Source organism: Seriola dumerili, unplaced genomic scaffold, assembly GCF_002260705.1.
Source record: "Seriola dumerili isolate Sdu_G_001 unplaced genomic scaffold, Sdu_1.0 BDQW01001178.1, whole genome shotgun sequence".
In the NCBI taxonomy this organism is placed as follows: domain Eukaryota; kingdom Metazoa; phylum Chordata; class Actinopteri; order Carangiformes; family Carangidae; genus Seriola; species Seriola dumerili.
Genome location: NW_019175433.1, coordinates 14,115 through 28,444, shown reverse-complemented (window position 1 = coordinate 28,444; position 14,330 = coordinate 14,115). Strand labels below are relative to the sequence as shown.

The window sequence follows — 14,330 nt, the reverse complement described above, 5'->3', positions numbered from 1 at the left end:
ACAGCAATCAAACGCTTCCTATAATTGCTGACCAGCTTTTTGCATGTCTCCACTGGTATTTTTGCCCATTCATCTTTAGCGATGAGCTCCAACTCTTTCAGGTTGGAGGGTCTCCTTGCCATCACCCTAATCTTTAGCTCCCTCCACAGATTCTCAATTGGATTCAAGTCAGGACTCTGGCTGGGCCACTGCAAAACGTTAATGTTTTTGTCCGCTAACCATTTCTTCACCACTTTTGCTGTGTGTTTTGGGTCGTTGTTGTGCTGAAATGTCCACTGGTGCCCAAAGCCAAGTTTCTCTGCAGACTGCCTGATGTTGTTGTTGAGCATCTTGATATATTGCTCTTTTTTCATGGTGCTGTTTACTGTGATTAGGCTCCCTGGTGCATTGGCTGAAAAACACCCCCAAAGCATTATGTTCCCACCACCATGTTTGACAGTGGGGATGGTGTTCTTAGGGTTGAAGGCTTCTCCTTTTCTACGCCAAATGAAGGATACATCATTGTGGCCAAACAATTCAATTTTTGTTTCATCTGACCATAAAACAGAAGACCAGAAGTCTTCTTCTTTGTCCAGATGATCATTTGCAAAGGCCAAGCGGGCTTTTGTGTGCCTTATCTGGTCTGGAGAAGTGGCGTCCTCCTTGGTCTGCGTCCGTGCAACCCAGCAGTGTGCAGTGTCCGTTGGACTGTCTGCCTTGAGATGTTGCCACCAGCAGAACCCAGATTCACCAGGATGGCCTTGGTGGTGATCCTTGGATTCTTCTTCACCTCTCTCACTATCTTCCTGGCCAGCACAGGTGTCACTTTTGGCTTCCGACCACATCCTCTGAGATTTTCCACAGTGCGGAACGTCTTGTATTTTTTAATAATACTTTGCACTGTAGCCACTGGAACTTGAAAACATTTAGATATGGCCTTATAGCCCTTTCCTGACTTGTGAGCAGCCACAATGCACAGTGAGCTCCTTTGTCTTAGCCATGACTGTCCACAAACCAACTGCAGAGAGCTGCTGTTTTTCACCTGTTAAGTTGATTAAAACAGCTGTTCCCAATGAATAAGGGTAATTAGGATGCTTTAGAACAGCTTGGACTATTTGGAATGGTAGAGAACTTTGGATTTTCCCATAGACTGTGACAGTTTGCAAAGGGTATGAATAATTTTGGACATGCCACTTTTTGTTCAAATGTAAATAAAAGATGAGAAATATTTTTTTCCACAATGATTCCTCTTGTACGTCGTCTTATTATCTTCTGGGAGAAGCCTGTGTCACTTCCGGTCAAAAAAAACCTTGTTGGTTGAATAAAAGTAACTTTAAGTCAAAATTTGCCAGGGGTATGAATAATTTCGGGCTTGACTGTAGTGTAAACCCTGTAGTGTGTGATTTCAGTGTCTGATTTTGAAATTAAATTTGGATAAAGAGAGAAAAGGTAAGAAAGCACTTCATAGTATCTTTAATGAACTAGAATCTGGTTGCTTTAATGCTCAGGTATTAAATGAATTTGTTAAGTTAGGAGTTTCAGCAGCACTGATTATCGTCATCATGTTTACTGTTGTCAGCCTGTGGGTGCAGGATGTGTTTTCTGGATTTTTTCCCCCTGCAGTTGTTTATGTTACACAGTACAATAAATCATTGCTCATGTCACTCCCTCCAGGAAATAGACGACACCACGATTCGTTGTTACTGATGGAAATATTCTTTCTACTTCAAACAGCACCATCATCACCATGACTACCACCACCATCGAACTAATTAGATGCCTATTGTAAAAATATTGTAAAAAGTAAACACACACACTTGTTTTAAAACACACTACTGACACGTAAAAATAAACACACAAGATGACACATAAAGTAAATAACATACCTTGCTGGCTGCACATGACCAAGAGTGAATGAATGGACCAAAATAAATATTAACAGCACTGCATCACCTTTTTAAACTTAAACCTTAATCGAGTACAAAACTAACCTTTATCCAACTCCACGTTTTTTCTGAGGTAAAATGTAAGTTTGTAGCAAATTTAAAGTGTTCCTGTGCAACACAGGCACAAACTTAGTTCCTACAACCTGCACATATCCAATAAAAATAATATATATATATAATCATATCATAAAATAAATCACAATGTGTACAAACAAAACATATCAAATGACAACATAAACACATTTTTATGGCAGTTAAATTTCATTTATAGATAACATTTGCTACTACACTTAATTTGTTTTGTGTATTGACTGTCTGATATTTAGTTTTGAAATAGACAAAACATCATCTTCATGTGTGGTCAAACCCTTTTTATCAAACACATTAGGGAGTGATTATTGTGTTTGGGTTTTTTTCCACTTTTGTTATTAATTGCAGTTCTGAATCTGTTCTGTTTGTCCTTTTCTGTCAAACTGGGCTTTTTGTTCATTTAACATCTCCCTTAATAGTCTTCTTGGCTGCAAGTACTTGATCAGATAAGCAACACCTGTCAGTGTATGTCTCTTCTATATTACACGGTTGCAGCAGAGAACAGATTTTGACTACAAAAACAGCAAGATCCAAGTTGGGAAATGAAAAACTTTTTATTTAACATGTTTACTTTACTCAAGTGGAATTACTCAATGAGTTCAAAATATGAGAAAGTATAATTACTTTGTTAATTAAGTCATTTTATTGTGACATCATTAACACTACTATTATATTACCACAGCGATGAACGTATTTATAAACCATGTCCATTAACCAAACCATTATCTGAAAAAAAAAACTTTCCTTAACTACATCACTACAATATGCGATGGCTTGCACATAAAAAATAATCAGCCTGTTGTGAACCTTTAAATAAAAAACGTTTTATTTATTTTATTTTTGCAGTTGTCCTCAGTCTTCAGAACAGTTTCCTCTGTATTCGGCTGCGTCTTTATTTGCTTGTTTTGGAGCATTTTTTTACAGACGATCCCAGTTTGTCAGCCAACAGGAATGGATTGAGGTGGCAGTACTGAGGAAAAAAATAATATCAAGGGTCACTCTGTTAATGTAGAACCTTAAACAAACCTTAAATATGTCAAACAAATTGTTTGTTACTATCAAAGCTTAAGCTGTGCAACTGCTATACAGGCTTGTATTTAAATATTTGATGCAGCACATTACAATAATTAAATGATTTCAAATCATTAAAAGATCATTTAATTTAATTGTTGCATGCAAAAAGTGGGTCAACAATACAATCCATCTGGGTTCAGTTTGTAATGAGCCATGTAAAATGAAAGCATCTTAGCCAGTAAACCCAGAATATCAGCTACCTGTGGTGTTGACTCTGAGCTGGAGTCTGGTTTATCCAACATCTGAATTTTGAAATCAGAGAAGAAACGGGAACTCCGGATGATTTCTGCCATTTCTCCACTTACCTCCACTGCAACATCTTTCTGCATAGCACAAAAGTAAACATTAACCTAGTCACAAAATAAAAGACCATTTTTCATGTTAATATATACAGTGCGTGTTATTTTTTCTTGATTGAACAATGTGCCACAGGTTATTAAATGCTCTTATGTAATCGTTGATCAGCAATTCAGTACTGGCCTGTTTGGCCATTTTTATTATACCTTGAAACAGTGTGATGAATCAAAGTCCAGTTGATCTGGGAAACCTGCCAGAGTCCCTTTATAGGTCACTGTTGCCTCAGACATGACAGGACTTTTGGGCAGCTTAAAGAGCCGGTAAGTGCCTGAAGCATAGCTGATGTCACCTGCAAATTGAAGAACGAAGATTGTTCATATATATCAAAAGTCTAAATTTTATCCTTGATTTTGTTACCTGCTTTTGCTTTGAGTTCACTGTTGTGGACAGCAATGTGGCTTGCTGAAACAAGATGTGGAGTGCTGAAACCAACACTGTGGGCCAAAGAAATTAGGTCTTGCCAGAACAGAGAACCACCCATTCCTTCACCTAACACCGAAAAGAAATAGATCACAGCCAATATAAACTATGTGTCAGTGACACAGGGTGTCTACAATGTATTCCTGCACTTTACATTGCATTTTAGATAATGATGCAGTGTTGTTTTACCCCATAAGACTGTATCTTGTTTCACGTGGTCAGGGACAACTTTGCTGGCATACATGTCACTGAAGTACATTTCACCTCCCTCCTGTGTAAAAAGAGTAAGTGATGATGATTTCCATTAGTATTTTTCACATTAATTTAGATGGTAGAAATTCTTCAGACTCACCTTTAGCATGTTGTAGGCTTGCTGTAGCACTGTTCTTTTATCAGGACACAAACAGATTACACAGTTGGATCTGAATAGATTAGAAGAAAGGAAAAAAAACTGTTTTGTTTATCAGCCTGTCAAAGCTCTATTATAGGAACAGATCAGACAGTCCATTGGCAGATCTTGTAGAGTCTTAACAAGGTTTTAAACCTACAGCACAACATCCATTGAGTCACTCTGTATGCCAGCTTCACCAAGATTCTCCATGTACCCCTGGACAAAGGTCACATTAGGCTCCTTATAGCCAAACTTCTTCTGATGATACTCAGTATACTGACGAGATACAGTAATCTAAAGAGAGAAAAGTTAAATCAGTAGAAAGTGCAAATATCCAGTATCAAAGGTGTGTGTACATGCATGTGTAATTACCAGCTCCTCTGTCATATCGATCCCTGTCACATGTCCCTTTGGTCCAACAAGTTTACTAAAGGCATAACAGTCTCTGCCAGAGCCGCTGCCAAGGTCCAGCACCCTGCAGCCATCAAGTTTTGCTGGGAATGGAAGACCACAACCGAAGAATCTGGAAGTATTAAGTTTATGAAAATTACTGTGGAAAGCATAGAGACATCACAGAGATAGTTATGTGGTGTAATGGATGAAAATGATTTAAGAAAGACCAGAAGTAAAACTGTTTTATCTAGTGGATGTCATTTTTAACCACGAGATGTAGGTCACACATGACTCATGGGAGAGCTAATGTCTGAATTTCAGTATACTGGACAACACCTGACAATGGTCGCAAAGGCTTTTTTGGGAATATGTGTATGGTTTCCAGAGTATTTACAGAGATGTTCAATAACTCATTTGTCAATGAAACTGTGTCCCGATCACAAAGGATTTGTGCTCAGTGTGAGACAACAATGTCTGTTGTGTATGTGTTTGATTTGTATGTGCCCTGTCTGTGTGTCATGCTTCTGTTGTCTCATTACCACTGCACCTTCCAGCTACTGTTGAACATGTACGTATATGATGAAGAGGCAATATAAAGGTGAGAAAAGACTGAAAACTATACCTTTTGGTCACCTCCGGGTGAACCAGGCTCAGTGCATCTGTGACACTTCTTGGCACTGGGCGGCAGTGCAAACTGCAGGAGGCAGCACTTGTTTGCAAATCACCTGAGGACTCCAGTCGACTGCCATAATATTTCTGCACGCACACACACACACACAAGCACACACACACAAAAACACACAAACACCATTTTCGTCAGCGTATAACAAATTGTCAACAACTACTTTATCATTAAACTACATTGCTTTGCATGCAGTCTACTTCAAAACTAGCAAACAAAATAACATCTTCACTACCATCACATACTGTTAGCATTAGAGTAACTTACGTGGCCCTGTTATTGTGTAACGATAGTTAAGAAATTTCTACAATGTAAAAAGTACATATAATTGAGCAACTGCTGTGCAATGTGAGTTACTTTAGATGAAAAAAACTCTAAATTTCGAAAGAAGATAAAACTGGACGGTGTCTGATTCAAACTAAGAAGAAGTACCTTCACGTTGTCCCGCACGTCGTCACAAGTCGCCATTACTTTCGAAAAATTACAATAGGGCTACATAAAAGAGTTTATCTACACCAGACAAAGGCCAAACACCGTGGTACAATCAAAGTTCAGTCACATATGCCCTCTGCTGAAACCGTCACCAGCGCAAAAAACTTTTCCGGTTCATTCTTTCAGAATAAAAGCTTAATTCTTGACAATTGTCAGTAAATTTAAATTTAACTTAATCTAAAAAGAGTTCAAACAAAAAAAACCCAAATAAGTAAAAAAGTTATTTTGGAAAAAAGGAAAAGAAAAGAAAACAAATATTTCTGCAGCAAAATGGAACTAGAAGTGAGTTAATGTCTTTCTTTCTTTCTTTCTGTCTTTCTTTCATTTCACAGTTTGCTTGTTTGCTTGCTTGTTTGGCTCTCACTTGTTTGGCGGCTCCCTCAACATGTCTCAACTTTGTAACATTTGAATACAAAAGTGTGTTTACGTTGTGATCTCTGTCTGTCCCAAAAGTGCAGAGAGGTGCAGATCAGTAACGAGCGTATATTGAAGCAGAGCAGCAGCGCTCCTCTGCTGATTGCAAAGAGAACTGTGAAAAAGCTTACAGCACCTGGTATTCCCAGGCGGTCTCCCATCCAAGTACTAACCAGGCCCGACCCTGCTTAGCTTCCCGAGATCGGACGAATCGGCAGCGTGTTCAGAGTGGTATTGGCCGTAAGCGACAGTGAAGCGTAGACAAATACCCTCTTTAAACATGAAATGAATCATGTCCTTCATGCACAAAGCTGTGTTTTATATGTCTTGCGCAGGAGCCTTCCTTTTCACGTGTTGCTTATGCTTTTGGGCTCTCAACATGTCAACTTTGTAACATTTGAATACAAAAGTGTGTTTACGTTGTATCTGTTTGCTGTCCCCAAAAGTGCAGAGAGGTGCAGAGTAACAGGTTATTGAGCCGGAGAGCAGCGTCCTCTGCTGATTGCAAAGAGATCGGACGAGAATCGGGCGTGTTCAGAGTGGTATGGCACGTAGCGAACAGTGAACGTGACAAATACCCTCTTTAAACATGATGATCATGTCCTTCATGCACAAGCTGTGTGTTTATGTCTTGCGCAGGGACCTTTCCTTTTCACTGTTTGCTTGCTTGTTGGCTCTCAAATGTCAACTTTGTATAATTTGAATACAAAGTGTGTTTACGTTGTGTATCTGTGCTGTCCCCAAAGGAGTGCAGAGAGGTGCAGAGTAAACAGGTTATTGAAGCAGGAGCAGCAGCGTCCTCTGCCGATTGCAAGAGATGTGAAAAAGCTTACAGCACCTGGTATTTCCAGGCGGTCTCTCCCATCCAGTACTAACCAGGCCCGACTGCTTAGCTCTTCGAGATCGGATCGGAGATCGGGCGTGTTCAGGAGTGGTATGGCCGTAAGCGACAGTGAACGTGACAAATACCCTCTTTAAACATGATGATATGTCCTTCATGCACAAAGCTGTGTGTTTATGTCTTGCGCAGGAGCCTTTCCTTTTCACTGTTATGCTTGTTTGCTTGCTTGTTTGGCTCTCAACATGTCAACTTGTAACATTTGAATACAAAAGTGTGTTTACGGTTGTGATCTGTGCTGTCCCAAAAGTGCAGAGGTGCAAGTAACAGGTATTGAAGCAGGAGCAGCAGGTCCTCTGCTGATTGCAAAGAGATCGGACGAGATCGGGGCTGTTCAGAGTGGTATGGCCGTAAGCGACAGTGAACGTGACAAATACCCTCTTTAAACATGATGATCATGTCCTTCATGCACAAAGCTGTGTGTTTATGTCTTGCGCAGGAAGCCTTTCCTTTTCACTGTTTGCTTGCTTGTGGGCTCTCAACATGATCAACTTTGTAACATTTGAATACAAAAGTGTGTTTCTTGTTCTGTCTGTCCCAAAGTGCAGAGAAGTGCAGAGTAAACAGTTATTGAAGAAGAAGCAGCAGCTCCTCTGCTGATTGCAAAGAGATGTGAAAAAGCTTACAGCACCGGTATTCCAGGCGGTTTCCCATCCAAGTACTTAACACGGCCCACCCTCGCTTACAGCTTCCGAAGATCGGACGTAGAGTCTGGGCGTGTTTCTTATATGAAAATATATTTTCGTTAAAAAATACATTTTGGATCACATCATGTAGTTACATACACCACCATTATTCATCAGACACACAAATCCCCTCCATCCATTCAGACACAATCCAAACTAACACAGAGAACACTACAAAACAAAACATCTCAAGAAAAGGGAAAAAAAAAAGAAAAATAAAATAAGAAATAAAATACAACGTTTTCTCAAAACAATTTCACCTTACATCCCATTCCTTCTTTATACAGCATAAACCTAAACCTTTTGTGAAGACTTACTATTCAAAACAAAGAAATAAGAAAATATACAAACATACCCTCTAACTAAATAGAACATTTATCCAAAAAACTACACACCCCTAAGCACCTGCACTACAGCATTTCACACTCCTAACAAACACAAAAACCATAAAATAACATCAAAGCCAAAAACTCCTCTTATAACATAAAATTACATTTTAGTTTGACAATAATTAAATCACTAGTCACCTTAATTCAACTCTTATACATACATCGCCAAATTATAGTTGAAATATACACCCATTCAATTACCAGAAGATAAGAGTGAAAAAAACACACACAAACAAAACCATTACATCCACCCAGACTCATAAAACTCCCCTCATTACAAGATCCACACTTTATTACAGACTCATTCATTTCAACCAATCCCAAAATAAACCTCATGACAAATATTACAAAATCAACCCCCACATTAACAAAAAATAAAAAAATAATAAAAATAAAAATAAAAAATAAACGTACACCCCTCATAATCACCAATCAAATCTCAACTCCCCTCTTCCATTAACAGAAATCAAAGAATTGTCTCTGAGAAAGAGTAGGGCAAAATCTGTAGTTCCATTCAGCCATCTGAACCTAACATGTTTTCTAATGATGTTCCTAAAGATTGGCCAAACTAAATGCAATTTATTTTCGAAATGAGCTAAATTTCGGCGAATTTTGATGGCTAGTCGAGCATGACTAAGCAGAAATCTACATAGAGCTGCATTTTTCACCCTGCTCCTCCCCCAAATACCAAACAACATAAAAATCTCCCATGAATCATTTCCGTCCCAAATCAATCCTAATTTCTGAACCAAACAATTCTTCAATAAACCAAAAAAAACAACTAATTCAGTACAACTTTCAAACATGTGCAATAATGTTTCCGATACTAAACCACATACATCACACTCACGATCTATTTCCCTATTGATTTGGTGTAAAATAACATTTGTAAATATTTTATTGTGTCTGATTTTATAATCGTTATCTGCTGCTTCAATACTATTACCTTTAACCCTCCAGTCACCCCATATTTCGCTTGCTGTTAATTGTGGGAACATATTTTTCCAATACTTTAAGGATGCTGGTGGCTGTACCGCTCGATTCAAAAACAAATCATAGAAATATTTACATTTAACTTCCTGAAGTCCCACTTCTTCACCTCCATTTTTACATAGTAATACAGGTAATTTCTCCTCCCTTGATGTCACAATTTGGGTGTGTATCATATTCCTCCACCTCCTGGGAATGCTATCCTTCAGCACTTTATAATAATTCCTGATTGTAGCATAATTTACATCGTAATCTACTGTCTTTACAGTGTCATAAATGGCATTCGTCGGCAGAAACCCTGTTACTAATTCATAAATAATATCTTTAATTTGCACTATTCCTGCTCTTAACATCTTATCATTATACAACAATATACCGTTTGTTTTCACACATTCATTTAGGAAAATAGGCATATTTCGTACCATTCCAATTGACTCACACTTATATAATAAGTGCTGTAAAAATTCCGCTTGAGCAGACAGGACCTCCCTGTAAAAATACGAGAGACCTGCTGTCATCGGTTGTTTCAAACGCATTAGTAGCACAAAATCTCCTATGTCAAGTATTCGTGTTAAGAAAAACTTCATCATAGTTTTCCACATATAGGGCGTAGGATCATACAAGTAGTTTTTAACAACCTTCAATCGAAAAGCCCTTTTTTTACTTTCAATATCCACTAATTGTAGACCTCCCTCACTGTATTTACCAATTAGAGTTTTCCTAGCAATTTTGCTGACTGATGTTCCCCACAAAAAAGTGGTTATTAATCCATTTAATTTATTCAATACCCACAAGGGTAAGTCTATTACTGCTAAAACATAAGACAGTTTTGACAATATCAAATTATTCAAAACTATAACCTTTCCATTTAATTTGAGGTCTCTCATTTTCCAATAATTTAGAACCGATTCAATTTTCTTCAAGATTCCTGACCAAGTGAGATCTCTCGCTGCTATTGCATCTATTCCTATATATATCCCTAAGATTTTGACATGTTTACTTTGGATTGCAAAGGAAAGATCTGCTTGTTGCGGCCCAATCATATTTATAAACATCAGTTCTGATTTATTCATATTAATACGCGAACCCGAGGCTTGACCATATATATTAAATACATCTATCGCCCTTTGAATACTTGCCATATCACTCACCAGTAATGTCGTATCATCAGCGAACTGCTGGATAACACACACTTCTCCCCCTGGTAGCTCAATCCCTCTAATATACTTATCTGATTTAATTAATTTACTCAGTGGTTCAACAACTATTGTATATAAAATCGATGACAACGGACATCCCTGCCTTACCGATCGCTGTAAAGGAAAAGTATCAGTGACTATCCCATTGCATTTGACACTGCCTTTAGCATTTTTATACAATAATTGCATCCATTTTAAAAATTTTTCTCCAAATCCCATCTTACTTAATACACGAAACATAAAGGAATGTTCCACCCTATCAAATGCTTTGTTAAAATCAATTGCTAAAAGAATACCTTCTCTTTTTGTAAGTTTCAAAAACTCCACAACATCACGTATAGAGAATATGATATCCGATACCTCTCGACCTGGTACGCTGTAAGCCTGCGTAGGCTCTATAATAGTGTGCAGCACTTGCTTCACTCTATTGGCCAAAATCTTCATCAAGATTTTGTAATCATTATTTAATAAAGTAATCGGCCTATAATTTGCCAAATCATTTTTCTCCCCTTTTTTGAAAATCAAGGTAATTAATTCCACAGTCATAGATTCAGGCACGATTTGAGTGTGTTCAATGGCTTTATACAACTTTAACAGAATGGGTTTTAATATATTACAAAATACCTTATAAAAATTTGCTGTCAAGCCATCGGTTCCTGGACTTTTATTTAAAACCAACTGATTTATTACACTTTCGATATCTTGTTCAGTTATTTCCTGTTCACACAATAGGCTATCATCATCAGAAAGTTTATTGTCCATATGAGTCAAAATATCATTTGTCAATTGGATATTTGAGCCCTCTGATGCAAACAAATCACTATAAAAATTTTTAACCGTGTCCAATATATCTACCAAATGCGTCATGATTTTCCCTTCCTTGTTTTTAATTTCATGAATATAGCACCGATTTTGTTTCCTTTTTTCCAGATTCAAAAAGAAAGCTGTATTTTCCTCACCTTCTACGGCATATTGAGCTCTGCTTCTCATTATAGCACCTTCACACTTCCGTTTTTCTATTTCATTAATATCATGTTGAAACTTCATAATCCGTTCAATATCAACAACAGGCTGTGCATTCAATCTAGCAATTGTATTTCTTAATGATCTTTCTGTTTCTTTTTGTTTAAAATTCATTCTTATTGCGTACTGGATGCTTTTCCGTTTAATTTTCAGTTTTAATGCTTCCCACCACTCTATAATATTTATTTCAAAAATCGGCCGTGAACTTTCAACACGAATTAAATTTGAAATGCACTCAATATAACTTTTCTTCAACAAGAGATTGGCATTTAAATGCCACACTCCCCCCCCCCTCCCACTCCTTCTTACCCCCATTACAACTGAAAGAATGGCATGATCACTCAAAAAATTTAAATCATAACACACAGTGTTAAACAATTTTAACTGCGATTTTTTCACTAAACAATAATCAATCCTACTCCTCTTCACTTCCCCCGCACATGATTGTATTCTCGAGTATTCCCGTGCCATTGGATGTGCATTTCGCCACAAATCGCAAAATTCAGTCTTCAACAGAAAATTAGTTAAAGTACTCCTCGAAGCATCACATTTGAACGAACAATCATCACTAACATCAAGCCGACATAACTTGACATTGAAATCCCCCATGACAATAGTGCAATCCTTTGCAACACCATTCAATTCTTGAAAAAAAGAAACCCGATCGCCCTCTTTATTTGGCGCATAAATATTCAACAATCTATGTTCAAAACCTTCAAAAACAAAACGAATCTTCACCCACCTCCCTTCCCTATCCCTATCTATAAGAGCGGCATCAATCTTAGAGTTTTTGTTAACCAATATACTCACACCTCTCGCTCTTTGAGTGCCGTGACTCGAAAAGAAATGTCCAGACCACACTTTCTTGCCTCTATTTTCTAACACTGTGTCCCAATGAGTTTCTTGTAGACAGAGGATGTCTGTATCACACAATTTCAGAACTTTTTCAAATTTGTCAATATCCCTCAGTCCATTTACATTAAAAGAGGCGAGCTTAAGCATTACAGAAAAAAGAAAAAAAAGAGAAAAAATAATCCCCAAACAAAATACATGATGCACACTCAAACCATTTATTTTTTCTTACTTTTCCCCCCTTTCCCCTTCTTGCTCGACCTCCCTTGTCTATCCACAGAGGTATGTCCTCCCCCCTTATCTGTGAACCCCCACTTTTGAAGGTCATCATCCTGTCTCAACAGGTGTGGACCTGTTCCTGATATTACGCCTGGCAAAACAACCACACAACCATGCGTCTCCCCTCTTTGAGAGCTCCGGCTCCGATTTCGCAACACATTCCCACTGTCCTCGTTGTCTGAACCCTGCGCTGCCTCAGACATGTCCATCAACTTGCGTTCAATACGCTCAAATGGGTTAAGCGTATCACTGCATCCTAACACCTCCCCTCCTCCCTGCTCTCCACTTTTCCCTCCATTTCTTGTCCTGACCACCTCCTGGCATAGCTTTGGCTGCCTCTCTGCATCGTCCCTCTCCGATTCCATATCATTGGAGATGTCTCCCATTCCTCCGTCCACTCTGTCATCCACATCCACCTCCTCCTCTTCCTCTTCCTCCTCCTCTACCTCCTCCTCCACAGTGTTACCATCTTTACTGTCCTTGGGGCCCTCCTTATCCACAGCCCTACATTCCCTGGCATAATGTCCGTTCATATTACATTTAAAACATTTAAACTCTGGACATTCTCTGAGTATATGCCCTGTCTGTAAACACAACCGACACACTCGCATCTGATGGTCATGTAAGACACGAAAATACTCCAGACCTTCAAGTGTTTCAAACTTGGTGCTGTAAGGCAGTGATGACACCGAGTCACTGAATCTTACTTTTAAGAATCTTGTCCCATCATAGATGTCAGTGCCAGCCCATTTCTTCCTCCGTATTGTGGACACCGGTTCCACACCCCACTGTCCCAGCTTATCATAAATTTGACGGTCCGTGATGTAAAGCGGTAAATTTAGAAAAGAAACCACTCTTGTGTCTCTCATCACTTCAGAGGCCACGACCCGGGAGTCTTTAATACGAAAACCATCCAGCAGTCTGTCTTTCCCTTTTGGGTTACTCATAGTCAATTCCCACTTTTTATCACTCTTAGTCCGACACCCAAGTACTCTCCCACATGTGAGCTCGACGGCCCTTAGTAGCTCCATCATTGTTATATCGTCTCCACCGTCCACCTCCACATTAATTACCAACGTTTTATGTAACGTCGCAATTTCCTCCTCACCTCCCGCTGCTCTTGGCTCTCCCTCTGTAATCGCCGTCACTGTCCCCGACATCATGCTCACATCTCCGTCAGTTTGTCTTCTGTTCTCCCCTCGAGTCTCCACCACCGGATTTCTCTGACACTTATTTACCTCCTTTTTTACACCAGGCAGACGCAAGTCCTCCCGGTTTCTCATTTCCTTAATTGCCAAACCACCGCCGACTTTATCTCCAGCAACTCCAATTGCCGTCATGTCTGGTCCGGTCTTCGATGCCACGTGAGCCATTGCAGACAAGTTGGAGTGTCACTAAAAACTTCCCCTCCGCAGCAACAAGCTGCCGGGGGAAAGAGAGCCACTATCCAACACAGTCCTTAGTTGCACAGTTCAACTTATTCCTTAAATTTTGTTTTCTCTGCCTCTCCTTCCACGCTGACTCCTCACACTTCCACCTCACCGAACAGGAAACTACACACTGTGGGCGTGTTCAGAGTGGTAGGGCCGTAAGCGAAGGACGTGACAAATACCCTCTTTAAACATGATGATCATGTCCTTCATGCACAAAGCTGTGTGTTTATGTCTTGCGCAGGAGCCTTTCCTTTTCACTGTTTGCTTGCTTGTTGGGCTCTCAACATGTCAACTTTGTAACATTTTAATACAAAAGTGTGTTTACGTTGTGATCTGTGCTGTC

General features: G+C 39.1%; 1 protein-coding gene across 3 annotated transcripts; it reads right to left on the bottom strand.

Annotated features, from left to right (window-relative positions):
* Positions 1–2,819: 2,819 nt before the first annotated feature.
* On the bottom strand, positions 2,820–5,908 carry LOC111238018 (arsenite methyltransferase-like). 3 transcript variants are annotated; one of them, XM_022767381.1, is made up of 10 exons: positions 5,765–5,908; positions 5,273–5,406; positions 4,630–4,780; positions 4,415–4,551; positions 4,219–4,288; positions 4,056–4,137; positions 3,804–3,935; positions 3,593–3,735; positions 3,290–3,439; positions 2,820–2,985 (listed from the first exon to the last, which is right to left on the bottom strand). In XM_022767381.1, exons 1-10 carry the CDS (start codon positions 5,798–5,800, stop codon positions 2,908–2,910), a joined length of 1,113 nt encoding a protein of 370 aa, XP_022623102.1. In that variant the 5' UTR covers positions 5,801–5,908; the 3' UTR covers positions 2,820–2,907. The 3 variants fall into 3 exon arrangements, with proteins under 3 accessions (XP_022623102.1, XP_022623103.1, XP_022623104.1); XM_022767382.1 differs by having other exon boundaries at positions 3,290–3,412; XM_022767383.1 differs by having other exon boundaries at positions 4,415–4,473.
* Positions 5,909–14,330: the final 8,422 nt, after the last annotated feature.